At 49.1% G+C, this 18170-nt stretch overlaps 4 protein-coding genes across 12 annotated transcripts; 1 reads left to right on the top strand and 3 right to left on the bottom strand.

Moving 5' to 3' along the window:
• Window positions 1–105: 105 nt before the first annotated feature.
• LOC115250279 (transmembrane protein 200C-like) lies at window positions 106–4606 on the bottom strand. Its single transcript, XM_029838201.1, has 2 exons — window positions 3600–4606; window positions 106–3099 (listed from the first exon to the last, which is right to left on the bottom strand). Exon 2 carries the CDS (start codon window positions 3083–3085, stop codon window positions 2291–2293), a length of 795 nt encoding a protein of 264 aa, XP_029694061.1. The 5' UTR covers window positions 3086–3099; window positions 3600–4606; the 3' UTR covers window positions 106–2290.
• Window positions 4607–5139: 533 nt separating this feature from the next.
• Window positions 5140–12150, bottom strand: l3mbtl1b (L3MBTL histone methyl-lysine binding protein 1b). 6 transcript variants are annotated; one of them, XM_011605645.2, is made up of 23 exons: window positions 12014–12144; window positions 10761–10817; window positions 10460–10594; window positions 10058–10253; window positions 9726–9939; window positions 9508–9637; window positions 9367–9418; window positions 9165–9259; window positions 8957–9061; window positions 8740–8875; window positions 8588–8679; window positions 8344–8495; window positions 8159–8235; window positions 7984–8069; window positions 7787–7897; window positions 7588–7702; window positions 7349–7448; window positions 6991–7173; window positions 6739–6840; window positions 6586–6650; window positions 6329–6501; window positions 6168–6230; window positions 5140–6089 (listed from the first exon to the last, which is right to left on the bottom strand). In XM_011605645.2, the coding sequence occupies exons 3-23, from the start codon at window positions 10568–10570 to the stop codon at window positions 5961–5963; spliced, it is 2487 nt and encodes an 828-aa protein (XP_011603947.1). In that variant the 5' UTR covers window positions 10571–10594; window positions 10761–10817; window positions 12014–12144; the 3' UTR covers window positions 5140–5960. The 6 variants fall into 6 exon arrangements, with proteins under 6 accessions (XP_011603947.1, XP_011603946.1, XP_029694050.1 ...); XM_011605644.2 differs by lacking the exon at window positions 10761–10817 and having other exon boundaries at window positions 12014–12150; XM_029838190.1 differs by lacking the exon at window positions 10460–10594 and having other exon boundaries at window positions 10635–10817.
• A 64-nt stretch (window positions 12151–12214) lies between these two features.
• Window positions 12215–14812, top strand: LOC101068144 (transmembrane protein 244-like). 3 transcript variants are annotated; one of them, XM_029838202.1, is made up of 6 exons: window positions 12215–12332; window positions 13536–13621; window positions 13951–14024; window positions 14116–14241; window positions 14316–14360; window positions 14434–14812. In XM_029838202.1, exons 1-6 carry the CDS (start codon window positions 12285–12287, stop codon window positions 14526–14528), a joined length of 474 nt encoding a protein of 157 aa, XP_029694062.1. In that variant the 5' UTR covers window positions 12215–12284; the 3' UTR covers window positions 14529–14812. The 3 variants fall into 3 exon arrangements, with proteins under 3 accessions (XP_029694062.1, XP_029694063.1, XP_029694064.1); XM_029838203.1 differs by lacking the exon at window positions 12215–12332 and adding an exon at window positions 12801–13177; XM_029838204.1 differs by lacking the exons at window positions 12215–12332; window positions 13536–13621 and adding an exon at window positions 12801–13177.
• Window positions 14813–14892: 80 nt separating this feature from the next.
• sgk2b (serum/glucocorticoid regulated kinase 2b) lies at window positions 14893–17430 on the bottom strand. 2 transcript variants are annotated; one of them, XM_029838200.1, is made up of 12 exons: window positions 17220–17430; window positions 16905–16980; window positions 16750–16819; window positions 16645–16670; window positions 16479–16536; window positions 16321–16404; window positions 16107–16238; window positions 15896–16008; window positions 15667–15805; window positions 15343–15498; window positions 15179–15268; window positions 14893–15107 (listed from the first exon to the last, which is right to left on the bottom strand). In XM_029838200.1, the coding sequence occupies exons 1-12, from the start codon at window positions 17287–17289 to the stop codon at window positions 14958–14960; spliced, it is 1164 nt and encodes a 387-aa protein (XP_029694060.1). In that variant the 5' UTR covers window positions 17290–17430; the 3' UTR covers window positions 14893–14957. The 2 variants fall into 2 exon arrangements, with proteins under 2 accessions (XP_029694060.1, XP_029694059.1); XM_029838199.1 differs by having other exon boundaries at window positions 15586–15805; window positions 17220–17427.
• Window positions 17431–18170: the final 740 nt, after the last annotated feature.

Below are 18170 nucleotides of genomic sequence, written 5' to 3'. Positions count from 1 at the left end.
GTGAAGCAAATGTAGGGGTTGTGCTGCAGTTTGCAGCACCGCACACAAGAATGGCGACGCCTGTGTAGAGTGGAAGAATACGGAGCAGCCAGGAGGACCTCGGGATGTTTAAAATGTTTGGTTTATTAGCTTTTTTTGACAGATACAGCATCAGTGGTATTTTTAAATCCTCAGATAGCTGCTCTTCAGTTTGCTGACGCCGTGTTGGAGATGCAGACGAAGGTGGAAATGCTGCCTCTGCCTGGCCGATGCGTCTTATTTTAAAGGTTGAAGTCTAAAAGAGTCCATCCTCAGTCCCTCAGTTCTTTTGTAGCAAAATATGTTGATCATAGCTCTTCTCTTCCTTAAGGTACAGAGATTTCATGCGTCCTGAGTCAGCACACGGTTAAGCAGCTTATATCCTGTATGTCTGCTCAGATATGTATCCACACACACACACACACACACGGTCATCACTCAGACAACAAAAAAAACAGTTCTGTTTTCAGCAAAAACCCATCTTGGTGAATTATGTAACACTCATGTTGCACACACACACAAGTGCAAATGAGAAACCCCGAGCGTTGCTGGTGTTTTTGTGATGCTGCAGTGCTGATGTCAAATTTAGAAGTTGCTCTGGTCACATTTAAAGACATTTAGGGATAAAAACAATCACTTAAATATTAGTCGCCGTCATTTCTTACAGGAATAATAACCTTTTGCAGAGTTCATCATCTAATTTACATGTGTGTAATGACATTTCTCTCACGTTCAGTCCCATTGGTCACAACTGGTGAAGTACCTTAATGTAAAGAGTGGATCCAGTACAAAAACACTCATCCAGAGCCTCAAATATCACCGCTCAAAGATTAAAATACCCCCTTGCAGCATTGTTGTGCCTCACAGCTTCACGATGCCGAGTGGTAACTAACATTCCCGTCACTGCCTGGAAGCAAAACCACCATTTGACTGTAAATTTGAAAAATCCTCCCGTTCTAAATGTAAACACATTAGAGCTGCTCATGCCGACATGGACTTGTGCATGTGAGAGAACGTGGAGAGCTGCTGTTGTTTCTGAGCCATGGGTGTGAAGGAGGCTGCTTGCAGCTTGCTGCAAAATTCACACATCTCTCCCCAGCTCGTCATTGCTACTGAGAGATAAATCCAGCATCTTGAAACAGAACGGCGGAGCTAATCGTCGAGCTTTTGGGGAAGTAAAGTTTGGAAAAAGGGCTGAAATGCTCCGTCTTCATCTGGACGGCAGGATCCCAGCATGGGCCCAACAACAAGGAAATACTCTGCAGTCCTGAAGCACCTATAAAACTCCCCCCCTGACTGATCCCCTGCGTAATTAGATGCTGGAGTTAAATAATTAAAATCCTAAATCGCTGCCCGCTCAAACCAGCTTAATTAGAGCCGATAACATCTCACTCAGCATTGTTTTTTGGCCTGTTTTTGGCTCTTGTACAGGAGCTGCTGCGGAGGGTGGAATATTTTGCGTAGGAACCGCATGATGAAGTGAGAAGATGAAAGGTCGGGATAGCGGGAGAGCGACGCTTCGTTTTTCTCAGGCTGCGTCAGGAATAGCTCATAACAGCATCACCGCGTGTTTAAAAGTCACTGCTCTTTACTTTGTAGCCACCGTGTGTTTGGAAGTTTTCAAGATGTTACCTCATCATACTTGAGTCGTCCGAGCAGCGTGTTTACTTGATTTATAAATATTATCCACGTTTATGTGTACGCGGAGCAACAGCTGGTATTTATAGCGCGCTTGTAGGTGTCGGGTGAGCGGCCTTAGTTACCACTTTTGTGTATGCAGACACAAAATTTCCTCAGATAACGAGCAGATTATAGCATGAGCGAGATTAGATAAAGAGCCATTGGAGAACTAATCCAGTTCATCCTCTTACCCAAACCTTTTCCTGCCTCCTCTGTCTCCAGACCAGGACGTGCCTGCGTCCGGGAGCGCGTCATGGCACCCCGAGAAGTTTTCAGCAATCCCGCTCACCACCTAATATGGTCAAACAAACGGCCGCTTTTGGAGATTTGGGCAGGGGGCGAGCTGGGAGACGGGGAGCGAGGTTCGGGCTGTCATCAAACACAACAGCCCCGTGAGTCAGAGCACGATGCAGGACGAGCACGCTCTTCACAGACAGTGACTCACTGCACCAATCAGAGGCTCCGAAACCTACGAGCGCGCCCTTCATCCGTTTATTGAGGATCGCGGGCCCTTCGGGGCGTGCGTGTGGCATGTTCGAGTTCACCTCGTCATGCATATTTCATGAGACGGTGGGGGGGGGGGGGACACGGCTCAGTGTTGCGGCGGCGGAGCCGAGCCTGTCCGCGTGTTGAAGTTGGCTTCGCTGGAGTTGCAGGAATCCGAGTAGACGGAGGAGCGAGAGATGGAGGAGCAGGGGGAGGGAGGGTGAGGATTTGGCTCCTGGTGGTGCAGAACTCGAGCCAGCAGGGTGGATCTGCCTTCGTCCTCCTCGTCCTCTCCTCCCCTGCCTCCTACAGTGGACGGAGAGGGCGACGGCGGTCTGTTGCTGATGTTGTACGCGTTCCCGTGGGGCGGAGGAAGAGGAGGAGCGCAGTTCTGGTTTGAGAGCGGGAGCGCGCGGGCCGGAGTGGCCCAGCACTCCTGTTCCCCATCTCTACACTCCCACCTCTCCTGACAGGAGAAGCTGGCCAGGGAATCCTCCCAGCCGCTCCCCCCCTTCAGATCCTCCAGGTCATCAGGGGTCTCCAGTCTGAGGACTTCAAGGTCCCGGTTCTCGTACAGCAGCGTGGCGGCACAGATGAAGATGAACAAACCCACTCCCATGATCACAGGCCCGGCCAATTTCATCCTCTCGGTGTGGGTGCTGCCTCGCCCCCCCGCGGGCTTCGGCACGGCGGACACGTAGCCCGCCACCGCAACACCCATCCCCACCAAAACCACCACGACCCCCAGCAGCAGCCAGACCCCCGGGGCGGAGCGCAGGTGCAACTTGGTCCGGAGGGGGTTGCTTTTCCTCAGGTGTCTGCGGCATGCTGGGAGACAAACGGGCGACGACTGGGACGAGTGGGAGGAAGCCGGGTTGCACACGGGACTGGTCGCAGTCATCCTCTGGTTTCAGACTGAGGAGGGATAGAGCAGAAATGAGGACTGGAGAGAATCAGGAGGGAGCAGCGGGATGAAGGGGGGGAGGATGTGTGAACGTGCGCTACACTCAACAGGAAATCTCGCCTTTAATAAGACATGTGGCTGATTTAATGAGATGCCAACTCTGGTGCAGCCAAAGACTCTGCAGCAGCGGGCTCTCTGAACCCCCACTCAACTGGAACTGAAACATTCATCATCGTGCGAGTTAAAACGACCCTTTGATTCCTCTCCCTGCACTTAAGAAAATAGAGCCACATTAGCGCGGCGCTCGCTCCAGCGGCACGCGTGATCCACTGCAGTTCCCCCCGCGGGGCAAATGAGCACAACGGGTGATTCAACAGGACACGAGCGCGGATGAAAAAGCCTTTCAAGTGCCTTTCCCGCACGCACGTTTGATTCCTTTCATTTCTGTTGCTGACTCCGTTGCAGTCAACTAACGGGTCACTTTAACGCGCGGGATGAGACGTTCACTTACCTCGTTTTGGACGTGAATCCGGAGCAGAAACTGGCTCCTCGGCATTATCCAAAAGGAAAAACGACTCGGGCTATTCCTCTTCTTCTGTTCCACTACTTTAGATCGCGGCTAAACGCCGCCTTCCGTCTAAATCTTCGCCAAATGAGCACGTTTCCATCTCCGGCTGTACTCTGGTGCTGCGCAGCCCGGGGGCTTCCTACTATATAACAGTGTAACTCAAAGTGGTGCAAAGCGGCTGCCTCCTCTCCGTGTCTCCTCTCTGCTTGTGCGCCGATCGCAGCCTCTGTTTTGATTTGTGTCCTGCATGTAGAGGAGGGGTCGTGGGAATGTGTGCGGCGGGTCCAGACCAGTCCCACGGCGAGCCCGGTTATTCTTAGTGATTCAAAATCATGCTACTGGGTTTGAACTATGTTGTATGAGCGGTCTGGAGCTGCATTTGGATTTTGATGTTATTGCCCCACTTTAAATTCTCCAAGCGATTTGTTTTTTGTTTGTTTTTTTGGTTTGTGAAATTGAACTTCAGTCTTAGTTAAGCGTCTATGCGTGAAAAGATGCAGATTAAGGTCTGGGGGAAAAAAAAAAAACCGAATAATCTGGCGTGGGTGGACTGTAGAGCATACAAAACGGATAAATCCCCCAAAAGAAAGAAAAGGGAAGGGGTGGGATTTATTGGACATTTGTTGCCCAATCTCAACATGACATTCTGCTAGAATGGCACATTTCAATCTCTGGGGAAATCATCAGCGGCAACGTTGCCTTATGGGAAATGTAGTCGCTTATGATAAATATTATTCAATAACATACATTATCTTAAGTGCTAGATGGTCATCAAGAAAATGATCCAAACACTCCTTTGCTCTGTTGCATTAAGACAAATATGTCCTGTCAAATAATTAGTTCAGAGTGAATCCTGTAAACTAGGATTTTGAATGACGGGGGAAATGAAGTCTAGCCCAAATACTGGCTTGTGTCCTGAACCTATGAAACATCCGACCGAACTTGTCCTCGTTCTTCACTACTGTAAATAAATAGATCCCAGATGGAGCAGATACGCTTCAGTTTGGGGGTTTTGTGTGCAGCCGTGACTCCAGTTGAAATGAGGGCAGCAGACATTGTGCATCTTGTTTATTTTCACCCATTTCCATTAAACAGCCAGTTACCCCAGAGCCAAAACAGCGTAGCATTACTTCTTAAATTATGATTACATAAATAAAAGCCGTTCGCATATAAACAGTTGCTCATGTACACATTCCAACGCAAAGTTTGCGCTGATTTGGAAAGACTTTTTTTTTAACCTTTCTTATGAAATGAGGTTCATGTTGACCATTTTTATTTTTCCCACCTGTGGACAGATTTCAAACCTTTGCATAACCGAGCATGGATGAGTCGACATCTAGATGTACACTATTTACATGGAGGTCACTTCAACGTAAAATACATTTTTATAAAAGAAAGAAGTGAGAGGCTGACTTTTAAACATTCTCAACCGTGTGTTCCCATAACAGAGGGCAGCTGGTTTGTTCCACCTCAAAAGAATGCAAAGTTTACTCAATTTAACTTTTAGCCCTTAGCGCTGCTTGTCACAAGCCTGACCAGTAAAGCAACACACACGGGCTGGTGGGAAATGACATCTTCATAACGCAAACACGCACACGCACGGTTTTAAACATCCCCATTCAATCAAAGCCTCCGCCAGCTCCGACTGAAACGAACTCTGGTCCTTTAGGCCTGTGGAAGTGACTCGCTCCTGCCATCTAGAGGACAAGAGTGTAATTACATAGTGCTGCACGTTTTAAACTAACCGACCTACGATTGTATTTTGCAACGTTTAAAAAAAAAACCCATTGTTGCTAAAACTAAAGCAACAGTGATTCTCACACCTTATTCCTTCAGCTGGGCTCCAGCAATGTTATAATTTGAATTAAAAAGGGGGGAAGCAATGGCTTTGATGCACATGTACACACACACAAAAGAAAATCTGGATTCTGTACAATGTTAAGATGCATTGAAGGTGCTGAATTCTTTCTTTTTTTTTGTTAACAATTCGGTAAACAGACACAAAAAAATCAGCAAATCTTCAGGCTGTCGTTTAAAACTCTCCCTCAGGGTTGATCTGTTTAGTCCATCATAGAGAGAGGGTGGGTGGGGGGGGGGGGGGAGCTGGGGAAAGATGGACCTTCCCAATGGTGACGGCTGCCACTGTTCACATCGGGTCACATTCGGGTCCACATATGCAGCGTCCAGCAGACAAAACCCTTGTTTTCTTCAGGGGGGGGCGGTTGGGGCCGATTGGAACAAATTCCTTGAGCTGAATGTTGGTTAAACCACAGCGGAGCAAGTGAGCGTTTGTGCACTGTTTATTTACTCTTCGTCTGCGTTCTTCAGCATCAGAATAGAGTTGTAGATTTTCAGGGCGGGTCCTAATTTGATCGACAGGATCTTGACAATGTCCGTTTGGGTGAGCAGCAAAAAAGCCTCGCCATCTATTTGCTGTCGAAGGAAAAAAAAAGAGAGAGAAGATTTTACAAATGACACTTTAATATTGACAATATTGACCGATGGTATTACCTCAGTCTTGAACGTCGCAGCGTGTTCTTTACACCCGGGCAGTCCTTTGACAAAACTGGCCACCTTAAGGGAAAAAGAGGAGAGAATTTGGATTAAACCTCTTTTTTTTTACGTCTGGTTTTCATGCGTTGGAACAGTGTGACTCTCTGAGCATGTCTGACCTCCTCGGCGCTCCAAGTAGCCACTCTCTTGGCAGTCAGCCCCAGGACCTCAGGGAGCAGCTGGCAGTGTTTGTCCCAGCAGAGGGCCACCCGGTGTGGGGGAGACACAGAGATGCCGGGGGAGAACACAGACTCGTGGAGGGCCTGCTGGAGGGAGATGGTTTCTGGAGCGGCTGGGAGGAGAAATCAACTCTGAGTAAAGTGATGATTTAGAGTTACATGCTTTAATCTGATTTTTATGTTGGAGTCAAAGATACCTTTACCGTCGCCGATCTCCTCTTTGACATAGTGCATTTTCAGGTATTTGGGAGCAGGAGCAGTCCTGACAGAAAATAATGTAGTTTTAATAAATTCACCAAGATTTAGGACCAAGGTTCCGCTGCAGCTGCAGTGACGTTTGCTGGCTGTACCGTTTCGGCCTTGTTCCATTTTGGCTCTGCTCGCTAGCTCCACCTATCGACTCAGACTGGCTGTTGCGCCCCGGCTGCTCAGCTTCTTCTATCCCTGGTTTCCTAGCAACACATAACCCATTCTCAGGTGGGGACACTGAGGGTAGAGTTGCATGCAAAACACTGATAGGAGTTCTCTTGGGACTGCTGGATACTTTCAAAGCAAAACCGCGGTGCGTTTAAGGACCTCCGGCCGGGCTTTCCACCGCGTACCTGTTCTGGGAGTGATCAGCATCTGGTGTGGACGACGTCTGCGTTGTAGTGTTTGCATTTTGATCAGGACGTCGCCCGCGAGAATGCAGACCGTGAAGCGTGAGGGGTCGTTCTGTGCCGAGACGATCTGGCAACAAGCCCTCCTTGTTGAGATTTATCTCCGAGTACGGGCAGCTCACCTGCCTGCAAACCAGGGAAAATAAGAACCAAAAGTCAGTTTACAGACACGCCACGTTCACACCGTCAGCCCACACAGAAATAAAGCGAGACTGGTTTCTATGACGCATTTGGAATAAAAAAAAAAAAAAAGAAGCAATTCTAGAAAAATAATATATAAAGATGGCGCCGCTTCACTGACGTGTAATGAGTCCCGTAGCGGGGTCCCCTAATGTGTCCCACCCCATTGCATCCTGGGGTTGGACATCCTTGTCCTGGGGGTGCTACTGCGTCACTGGTGCCTGCAGAAAAACAGTGAAAGCATCAACAGAGACGCCTGGAATTATAATCAATCGAGTTTACAGACAACACTAAGAGCTGAAAATACCCCTGTAACCTTTGTGAGCTCGTTAACTGGGAGGGGGGGGGGCAGTTTCTCACCGTTGGGGTACTGCAGCGGGTGGCCTGTTTTTTGACACCAGCCAACAGGGTGCAGATCAGGCCAGTCGGTCTCCACCCAATAATCGTACTCCGAATTCCAGCCGTCGAAATGTACCTAGAAGGAAAAAGGTTGGATCTTATCAAAGGTGAGCACAGTTGGGCATGTTAGAGGAGTTGGGAGGGGGAGGGGGTGCTCTGCCTTTAGTCGGTGGTCCTCTGTGTCCACTATAGTTGCAGCACGGATGAGCATGGGGTTTCTCTTATCAACGGCTTCCACTCTCATCCCGATCTGGAAGCCATGAAGGGGTCGCTGAAGACACAGACCAAATTAAATCAGGACTTTATCCAAACGGCTCCGGTGCCTGAAATTAAGACCCGTCGGTGTGAGACTCGTACCGGCTTAAAAGCTCGGGCAGGAGCAGCCTGGGTCCCCGTTTCCTCCAGATATTTCTCCCATGAGAAACCTTTGGGGTGTTTATATTCTGAGGGCAAGAACAGCACACGGGCGTGTGGAATCAATGGTGTGCACGTTTTAAAAAAAAACAACAACAATGTTTCTGTTCTGACTGACCAGCTGGAGTGGTCAGAGCAAGTTTGGCCTCTTCACAAAAGCCCACGGGATGGATGTATGGACTGCTGGCATCACACCTTCAAAGCAACGGAAACCAAGAGAAACATCAAAGACCTTTCTTAAATAGCCACGTTCCCAAGTATCTCTCGCTGTTGGCATTTTCCTCGTCTGGCTCGTCACCCTACCAATAATCGTACGTCTCGTCCCAGTTGTCGAAGTGAATGAGCAGTCGGTTGTCGACCACAGCGGCGATGGTGGCGACGCAGATCAGGGACGGGTTCTTCCTGTCCACCGCCTCCAGCTTCATCCCCGCTCGGAACCCGGATGGCGTCACAGACTGCGATAAAAGGAAAGAGGGAAACGGTCCGTGGCACAGACGAGACTCTGCACGTGAACGTGTGCTGCAGGTGGACGGCGTGGCGGACGTACGGCGTTGAGGCTCTTGAAAAGGTGCTTCGGGGCGAGTTGACCCCGGCAGTTCTTCACATACATGCTCCAGTTGAACTCCCCGTCTTTACAATCTGGAACACGGGCGCAGTGAGAAGGCTCGTTCGGAGGCAACGCCGCTCCTTCGTACTCACCTTTAGGCAGCAATAACTTGTGGCCGTTCTTCTCACACCAGCCAGCTGGCTTCAGGTCCCAGGAGTCGGCGTTGGCCCAGAAGTCGTAACATTCCGGGTACCCGTCGAAATGGAGCCTGACCCTATAACCTTGGATCTGACGGGCACAGACAGGGAGGGGAGGCATTAGCGCACGGAGGAGGGCTGGAGGCGGAGTCAGAGCGCGCGGCGTTCATACCTCTGCGACGGTCAGAACACAGAAGAGCGATGGGTGACAGGGGTCCAGCCCCTCCAGCTTCATCCCCACCTTGAAACCATTCCTGCTCTGAGGGAACGACTGGTGCTGCCAGACAAACACGCACCGTCAACCGCTTTATCTGATCAGGCGGCTTTGTGATAAGAGAAGAAAGAGATGAACCTGAACTGTGATTAAGAGACAAAATTACCTCTTTGAATAGTTTAACAGGAGCTGCGATGGCCTTCTCTTCCTCCAAGTACACAGGCCAGCTCCAGGCCCGCTTCTTATTTGCTGGGCCAGTCCCTGAAATAAAGAGAAGGAAACTCAGGTCTCCTCACTTCACAGGTGTCAGGTGATTTCCAGTTCACACAATAACGGATGTTTAATTGCAAATGAGCAGCAAATCATACCCAGTTTGGCAATTTTGGCTCCTCTTCTGCCTTTAGTAGATTTGGTTTTCTCCTGGAAGACAGAAATGAAAGAAGGCGTTAAAAGGTCAGAAGCCAAACTGCACATCCTGCCATGATAAAGGATATTATGGCTCCTCTAACCTCCGGCTCCTCCTGAGTTTCTTCCTCCTCATCACCGGAATCCATGTAGATCTTCCTCTTTTTCCTCACCCGTTTACCAAGCCTCTCGCCTTCCGCCGCCTGACTCTCTCTGGTCTCTGCCGGGGACGACCTGTGGATACAATACTGATTAACCTGGCAGCAAAGGAAGATTAAACAGAAACTTGCAGCGTTCCTGGTTACCGGATGTGTGCTTTTACCTGCCGCTGGAGGGCTGAGCGCAGACGGAGCTGCAGAATTTCCCCTGAAAGAGGGCGTCCCGGGCCACGCTGCCACCACAGGCCTGACACCTTGACAGCTCCCCGTTTGTGCCAGCGTCTGCGCTAGATCCCACTTCAACGCTGGGCCCGACCTCCACGCTGGGGCCCTCCATACTGGGACCCTCCTCCAGTGAAAGAAGCACAGGTCCGGGGCCTGGGGGGGGGGGGGGGGGGGGCAAACAAACATGAACCTGAGAAAATGACTGAAAGAAACATCTAAAGAACCCCGAGAAGCTCTGGTGAGTTCTAAAGTTCTAAACGTGCTAGTTTACCTTTAGCTTGAGACGACCCAGGCTGATTCTGGTTGGAAGAGGCGGCCGCCGTGCCGAGCTGTGACTGGGTCTCTGGCGGAGGGGTGGGCGTGTGAGACTGTACTGGGTCCAAGGTCTCACACTTGGGCTCCGTCTGCTGCCCTTTGACCTCGAGATCCGTGACAATCTCTAGAGTCCCGAACTCGGTCATGCGGAACTGGAGGACGGCAAAACAAAAACTTGAGATCTGATGAACAGCAGGTCATTCTGCTCTGCAACAAAAGAGAATCTGTTCGACAACTCCCCCCCCCCCGGACTTAACGTTTCTTTTGCCTCTTTGTCAAAACGCGAGACCCTTTTAGTTTTTACGCTCAGCTCTGCATCGGCACAAACGCCGACAGGATCGCAAATTTATTTTCGCACCCTGATATCACTGCCTGGAAGTGTCGCAATACCGTCCTTCCAATCCAGAGCACTCATCATGTCAAACTCAGCTCCCTGGGTGGGGCAGTCACTGGGTGGAGTGTCAGTCATTCCCACTCCACTAAAATCCCCAACCTGTAAGGAAAAAAAAGAACACACCAGTGCTCAAACTCACTGTCAGACAGAACCAGCAGACACCCTACGTGATTGTAGCGTGGGGGGGAGGTGGGGTATTCAGTGGCCGGGGCTTCTGTGTGTTGGGATCCACAAACTGCTCCCAACAGTCACCGCAGTTTTCTACCTGCACTTGTAAACAGCAATGACCGACATCACCGGTAGGGGGCGACCGTGCGGCGCCCTGCAGGAGACACCATGCACTTCGATCACAGACAAAACAGTCAATAATAATATTGTTTTGCAGGACAGGTAACGGCGAAATACGCGCACAAACGGCCCCATCACGGTGAACTTTTATCACTATCATTGACAAAAAGGAGGAAAGGTGTCCAAACTGCGGCTTAACAACATAAGTTGCTCTTTTACTCGTTTTAAGAGTATCTCTCAAAACCGGCAGTTTGTCCGCTTATTAACAACTGAGGGGACAGTTTACTTAATACGTGTTGGGATAACACTGTTTTCTAGAGAGACCGGCCAAACTTAAACTCGTTTCAATCCCACCAATATTGTGATATAACGTTTTAGTGTTGACGCATGTTCAACACAGAATAATAGTGATTTTTCCCAGTTTCAACAGTGCTCATAACCATGTGGAAAAACAGATAAAACCCAGAGCTTTAACACCCGGCGGGACTTTGACATCGCACTAATCCCCCAGTTTTATTCTAGCCATAAATAAAGTGTAAGAGCGCCCATGATTAGCATTCGTCTTATACAAAATGGCGGAGCATTAGAAGAGGCCACCAACACGTTTAAACTATTTAAATTACTCGAGTTGCGAATTTAAACAAGCGGTGCGAATCGGCCATCCGTCGAACGGGACCGAATGCTTGTGGCGAAATTTTCTGAGTTGGTGTTTTCTGTCACCCGGGTTATTTTCTTCACTTTCCCCTTGTCACGGAATGTCAGCCCCGGTTGCTAGCTAGCGCTGACACGAAGCTAGCAGCCAGCTAGCCTCGCTCCGTTCAACCGCAGGGAGGAAGGCTCGACTGTTAGCCGTAGCATTGTGACTGGATGCAGCCAGCTAAGGACAATCTTCAATAAATAAGTTTCCCGGTTAATAACAATAGGAAAACGCCTCCTGCAAAACACAGTTATTTCCAACACTGGCGCACAAATTCGCAACTACGACGCGCCGCAGTTGAAAGCTTCACCTTGTTGCTTGAATAAAAATTTCTTCAATAGAAACTTGAAAAAAAAGAAAAAAAAAAAAAAAAAAACCCGATTTATTCTCGCCGTTTTAAATCTGAGTGAAAATGAGGCGAACTAACGCCGCTCGGGGGGGGAAACCAGCGTCGCTTGCTCTAATTTCGCCGCTGTTGACCACGGCAAATTGGTATTTAGGCGCAATTTGTTTAATAAAAATGTGGAACTCACCTCGTTTCTGTTTTAACTCTTATTTAGAGCTGGAGAGGAGGATGCGCATGCGTGCAAGATGCGCTGCCTGACAACTTTGGGTCTCGGAAAAGTTCAGCTCACTATCGGTGGTCAATAGCGAACCTGTTTACACTCGCAACACGCCCAGAGCCGAGTCCACTGCCGGCAGAACCGGTACCAGAGGCTGTTCGGTGCCGCCCGCAACAGCCGTGAAAGTATTTGGCCCTGGAAGTACGGCTGTGTGTATCCATGGAGCGCAGCGGCTTCTAATATGGTTACAGGAGCGGTCGGTTGCTTTTGGCCAACTTCTGAAACCCTGGTCAGCAACAAATTTCCATTTTGTGCAGATGCAATAGTGCGTTTGTGTTTGCTGCAGGATTAGAAGTGCGAAGTTCCGAGCCGAGCCCGGACCGAATCCACTGCTGCGTATTGGATTCTGGCTTTAGCCTTTTAAAAAAACACGCCGTCTGGTGCGTTTGTGGGGCTTTAAAACGGCTTTGCCCCCGTCAAAGAGCAGCAAAGCGCCACGCGTATTGATTTATTATTGTTGAAGAATATACATCCCAGATTAGCACACGTTCTCCGATTGCGTTGAAGCCGTGATTACGCAACATATCGTTCTATTTAGCGACGTTTCCGTGGGTCCTTCTGTATTATTAAGTCTTTTCTCTGTGCTTAAACAGACTGAATCGCCGGTGATTTAAATAATAATCAGCATATTCTCTATACAGCCAGATGATCTTCCCTGCAGTACCTCAATCCCTCCCACACAAGGCGGTTACGGTTTCTCCAGAGTGTTATTTCTACATCTCCTTTGTGCGGTTTACTCATCGGTTTGTCGTTGCTTTAATCAATCTAAACACGCATATCGCTGTAATATTCGCAGCCACTCCTCCCTTTGCCAACTGACATGTGCAACTGCGTGGATACGCTTTTATTTGGTCCAACAAAGGCCGCCTGAGGAGGTGAAACGAGTTCGCAGAAGCGGCGGCCGCGCGGGGGTTGTGTCGCTGGTTTGCCGCTAGATGGCGCCATTGGCCCGGTCAGCGGGGCAGATTAGCGGCTTTTAGCGTAATCGTGCTGCAGCCCGGCATATTTTTTGCATTAAAGCAGCACTCACGACACCATGCGATGGCATTCAAGGGAAAAGCGGTCGACTCGAGGGTGAGACTAATTTATAAGAGCTGTTTGTGTCATCGCGGATCGAGTGAAAGGAAATTGTGCGCGGTGGATTGCACGGGGCAGTTGCACCAATTTGCATGTTGCCGGATGTTTGTTTTTATGTTAGGAGAAGCTGACATTAACGGAATTGCTCTTATTTGGTGCAGGGGATGTGCAGGTTTTGTAACAGATGGTGGATTCACCTTCACATCCGCTGTCCAGTAGCTTATCATACATCACACAACAAACACACCTCCAGGCGTGTTTGTGTTTTGTTTCGGTTTATTACGTGGCGAGTAATTAGTGCATCCCAATTGGTTGTATTGTGAAATAACGTGTCTGATGCTCCTCCGTCCCACAGACCGTGTTTTTCAACCTGCTGCTATGTCTCCTCATATTTTACTCTCTATTCTACATGATTGGAAGCGTCTGTTTCGGTGCCTTCAGGTAAGATTCAACCTGTTGCGGGTTCACCTGTGATTCACGCCAACCTGCGTCTGTCTGACAGGGTCTTGTTTATTGGCAGTCATGTAGAATTCTCTTTTGCTGCTGGTGTCCATGGAAACCTGGGAAAAATAAACCCTCTCTGCCAGTTTCGTCTAACCTACGACAACATGCAAACTCATTCAAAAGACTGCTCATATTCGTGTGTTTTTGCAGAGATGGTCGACAAAATGAGTAAATGCATCACCGTCCCCACCCCCGACGTGGAAACAGACTTTTAACATTTCTGCTCATCGTGATGCCTTCCCCCTCCTTTGTTCCCCCCATCTCAGATTAGACCACTTCGATGGACTGATTCCATTCGATTTTAAGACCGAACCCACTGATTCCAACTCCAAATACTTGGGTGAGAGCTTGACGCTTGTTAAGCACACAGCCCCCCCCCCCCCCCCCCCTTTCCTGTATTTGTTATGTTTGGCTGTGTTGCCCCTTCCCAGTAAACCTCGTGTCCTTGGAGCTCACCTACTTCTGCAGTGGCCTATTGTTCGCCGCGGTGGTCCAAAGGAGGGTGTGGGACTACGCCCTCACCGTCACGCTCGTGCACGTAGCGGTCACCAGCCTAGGTGAGCAGCAGCCCGACAAGACACTCAGACACTTAAAAACGGCCCCCAGACTGCAGGTTGTGTCTCCGTTGCAGTGATGCTGGAGTTCCCCATGGTGTGGCAGTGGTGGCTGGCTTTAGGTAAAATCAGTCACTGCGTTCACTTTCACCAGTGCCCTTTAAACGCATTTAAACCTTTTTCTTGGGTGCGCAGCCAGCGGCTTGTTCCTGATGATCTGCAACGGTCAGCTGATTGCTTACTTCACCTGCCAGAGCGAGCAGACCTTCGCCTCCTTCAGCACCTACTGACCAAAAGCCATTAATACCTCGAGAGCGGCGTCTTTACATTTGCCTCTTGAAAAGATTGCTCGCCTTTCCGTGGGAGCGAGTGGACTGACTCCCTGTCCTCAATGCAAATGCTACGAGATGCATGTGAATTATGCAAAATGGCTCTGTCAGTGTGCACCCTGGGAAGTATTTTTAAAACCCCTATAAGATGTGACTGTGACAGCATAATGGGCAAGTTGCAATGCGGATCTGATACATATGTATAGATGCTTTAAAAAAGCAAATAAATGTGTTTTTCCATTTTTTTTCCTGCTCTTTGATATTAAGGTAGGTGTAAAATACTGACCAGCCTGTTTCATAAGAAAAAAACGCACAGTGGCAACAGTGTTGATGCTTTTTTTTACAAATAAACTTTAATAATTTATGAAAAACACACACACACACACACACTCATGAAACCACATACTCTGCTGGGTTCATGAAGGAGAATCCTTGGAAGGCCTCGACAGTGGCGCCCGCCGGACACCTCTCACTCACGGAGTCGGGGACCGGCTGGAGTGTGAACTCTGGGTCGATGTAGCTGACGTCCCACGGGCCGGTCTGGAGAGGAGCGACACATGAACACCTGGCGAACCCGCACAATTCACCCATCAGATCCGGGATATCCCTACCACGTTGGGGACGAACGGGGGTCTGAGCTTCCGGGCCAGGAGGTCATCCCAGCGTATGTGCTCGAAAAAGGAATGTTCCCGCAGCTCCGCCTGAACACACACTGAAATCAGACCCGCTGGGTTTCGCCGCGCTTGATATGCATCGCTGCTCGCTGCGCACTCACAAGGTCGCGGCTCCCTCCCAAGCGCTTGGAGACGTGTCTTTCCAACAGTCCCCGCAAGAGTGACCGGGCATCCTGGGACGCTCCACCGGGCAGCCGCAGGGGGGCGTGGAGGATGTTCTCAAACATCTCCGCTTTGCTTTGGCTATAAAATGGAGGCTGTGGGATGCAGCAGACACAAGGGCAAAAGGTGAAAATGCAGCAGGAGGTGATGGGGGGGGGGGGGCATTTTTCCAACACACTCACCAGCCCATACAGCATCTCATACAGCACCACCCCCAGACCCCACCAGTCCACTGCGGGACTGTATGGTTTGCCTCTCAGTACCTCTGGGGCGAGGTACTCCGGCGTCCCACAAAAGGTATGCATGATGCCCCCGACAGCCACTCCTTCTTTACAGAGTCCAAAGTCTGTCAGCACCGCATGACCCTCGCTGTCCAAAAGGATGTTCTCTGGTTTGAGGTCTCTGACAGAGACACGATAAGAGGAGATTAATGGTTTGTGTCTGGGGGGGGGGGGTGTTTAAACAAAACAAGTGCTAGAATGGAACTTATACCTGTAAACAATGCCGAGGGAATGCAGATAGCCCAGTGCCAGGGCCATCTCCGCTGCATAGAACGCAGCCCTGGGCTCAGGAAAGGACCTCTCCCTCTGGAGGTGGTAGAAGAGCTGAGAAGACAACAGATGCTGGATCTCAAACACCGATTTCTTCCTCTGGGCGTCACCCAAATGCACATATGTGGCCATTCCATCCCAGCAAAACGCACCTCCCCTCCATTAACGTAGTCCAGGACGAAATAGAGCATGTTCGCAGTCTGGAAGGAGAAGTGAAGCCCCACCAGGAACGGATGCCGCAGCCCCTTCAGCAGTACATTCCTCTCCACCATCACATGCTTCTGCTGCAGAGCAAAGACAGTCAGACAGACAGTCAGTCAGACAGACAGACAGACAGACAGTCAGTCAGTCAGACAGACAGATTACCTCTTTCCTTTTGACAATCATCTCTTTCTGAAGTACTTTCACTGCGTAGTATCTTCCGAGTTTTCTGTGTTTTGCCAGCAGCACCTGTGGAAGTTCACACTGTGCTTAAACGTTGGGCATAAAACACTTACAGCAAACGTCTGCGAATAAATCCAGACCTTTCCGAAGCTTCCCTTGCCGATAACTTTGAGATAGTCAAAATCCGATGGCTTCATCCTGGTGGACGAAAGGTTATGTTATTGCAGAGAGGGTTTCCCCATTTCCTTAATCTCCCCCTCCCCTGGTTTCTCTGTTGCATTTGTGTTGCAGGAGAAAGTGACTTACTGTGGGGTCTCTGTGTTCACTGAGCTCTGGAAGGAAAGATATCAGGATCAGGGGGTTTGATTTCGCTTCTGCCGCATGTTTTTCTTTTCTCCCTCCTGTACTCACCTCTGCAGCCACCTCTTTATTCGCCCTTCGCAGCCTGTCATCATTCTGCAGGATTTTCTCAGGGTCTAGCCTTTATTTATGAAGGGAAACGCACATGAACTTGGATTTAATCAGTTCAAATAAACAAAAAAAGGCCGTCAAGATGATGAACTTACTGTTGGAAGAGTTGTTGACCAGAGAGAAATTTGTGTAAGAAGTCACTGAAGCCAACTTTCTTTCCCTTGAGCAGAGCTGTAAGGCAGCCAGGGTGTTAATCCCTTACATAAGAGCTGGACAGCTGTATTTACTCAGCATGTTAGTCGGTATTCACGATGGTCAATTAAGTTATGAAACTCGGAGTAATCCTGGACACTTCAGCTCATGTTACAAACAGGACCAACTTCATACTGTAAAGTCACCTGCTGGAGTTCAAGTTTATAGTATGTTTCTGTATTCACACAAATATAAAAGATGACAGAACTCAAAAGTACCTGAAAGATAAGACACAAGTCCCTTCATTTTAGCGTAGGTCATGCGCCGGTGATCCTGAGTCACGGTCATTTCTGCAAAAACTGACTTAAAGTTAGTTTCCAAATAAAGAAAAATGGGAGCGATGGATAAATAAAAGATGACCCCTTGACAGCCCGACCAACGGGAGTAAGGCGTCCGGTGTCACGGGCATCTCGGTGCTGCTGCTCGCTTTAAACCCCGGTGACGTAAGCGACGTGGGACGCGGCCAGTGCTGCGTTTACGTGTCCTCCGTGAGGACAACAGGTGCGGAGGAATGCGGGACATGTAAGGTATTCCAATTCTTCAGTAGTAAACACGGTTGTAAAAAACATCGAAAGTGCTTTTCCTAATTCTGCACCCAAAAGGTTGAGAACATTAGTAATAGTGACTGTTCTATTTCTAATAGTGGATAAAAATGCTCCGGAAAGATTAACGCATTTATCAGTTAATTGTATCGATGTGCATTTGATGATGCATACAATTAGTCGGAAAATGACTGAAATATTAGAACATGCATTAATTGAAATATTTAGGGCCTTGGTTCACAGCAGAATTTGAAGCACAGGCATCAATTTTTAAAAAGAAATGTATATATTATTTTAAAGGTTTATGGCTGCTCGAGAGAGAGAGAGAGAGTGTGTTTGTGTGTGTGTGGGTTAAGTTTTAAGAGCGTTCAATAACTCATAAAATGCGTCAGGTCATGAGGAAACAAACTGTTGGCACCCAAAGGCAGCATATTGAACTCGTGACCTTTGTGTCTGTTAATTGTTATATAGAAGCTAAAGGGACTAAAATGTTGTGGATTGCATGGAGATGGCATCAAACACGTCACAGCGCCTCAGATCAAGTCCCTGATATGTGGGTCAAAAACTCTCTATGACCCACATCGAGCAGTTTACGGCATCCGTGAATCCGCGACGAGCACCTGGCAC

The sequence above is a fragment of the Takifugu rubripes genome, chromosome 7 (assembly GCF_901000725.2).
Source record: "Takifugu rubripes chromosome 7, fTakRub1.2, whole genome shotgun sequence".
Lineage (NCBI taxonomy): Eukaryota > Metazoa > Chordata > Actinopteri > Tetraodontiformes > Tetraodontidae > Takifugu > Takifugu rubripes.
Note: the sequence above shows the minus strand (reverse complement) of the source record. Positions and strands in the feature narration are given on the sequence as shown.

What these genes read in the sequence shown, in the direction of transcription:
- LOC115250279 (XM_029838201.1), bottom strand. Translation starts at nt 3,085, where the DNA reads ATGACTGCGACCAGTCCCGTGTGCAACCCGGCTTCCTCCCACTCGTCC.
- l3mbtl1b (XM_029838188.1), bottom strand. Translation starts at nt 10,943, where the DNA reads ATGATAGTGATAAAAGTTCACCGTGATGGGGCCGTTTGTGCGCGTATT. An exon ending in GTGTTCTGACCGTCGCAGAG is followed by an intron (nt 8,876 to 8,956) that starts GTATGAACGCCG and finishes TGTGCCCGTCAG; the next exon opens with ATCCAAGGTTATAGGGTCAG. An exon ending in CAGAGGACCACCGACTAAAG is followed by an intron (nt 7,703 to 7,786) that starts GCAGAGCACCCC and finishes TTTTCCTTCTAG; the next exon opens with GTACATTTCGACGGCTGGAA.
- LOC101068144 (XM_029838202.1), top strand. Translation starts at nt 12,285, where the DNA reads ATGGTTACAGGAGCGGTCGGTTGCTTTTGGCCAACTTCTGAAACCCTG. An exon ending in GTCTGTTTCGGTGCCTTCAG is followed by an intron (nt 13,622 to 13,950) that starts GTAAGATTCAAC and finishes CCCCCATCTCAG; the next exon opens with ATTAGACCACTTCGATGGAC. An exon ending in CGTAGCGGTCACCAGCCTAG is followed by an intron (nt 14,242 to 14,315) that starts GTGAGCAGCAGC and finishes TCTCCGTTGCAG; the next exon opens with TGATGCTGGAGTTCCCCATG.
- sgk2b (XM_029838199.1), bottom strand. Translation starts at nt 17,289, where the DNA reads ATGACCGTGACTCAGGATCACCGGCGCATGACCTACGCTAAAATGAAG. An exon ending in ACTTGTGTCTTATCTTTCAG is followed by an intron (nt 16,981 to 17,219) that starts GTACTTTTGAGT and finishes GCTGCCTTACAG; the next exon opens with CTCTGCTCAAGGGAAAGAAA. An exon ending in CCCCGTTCGTCCCCAACGTG is followed by an intron (nt 15,108 to 15,178) that starts GTAGGGATATCC and finishes GCTCCTCTCCAG; the next exon opens with ACCGGCCCGTGGGACGTCAG.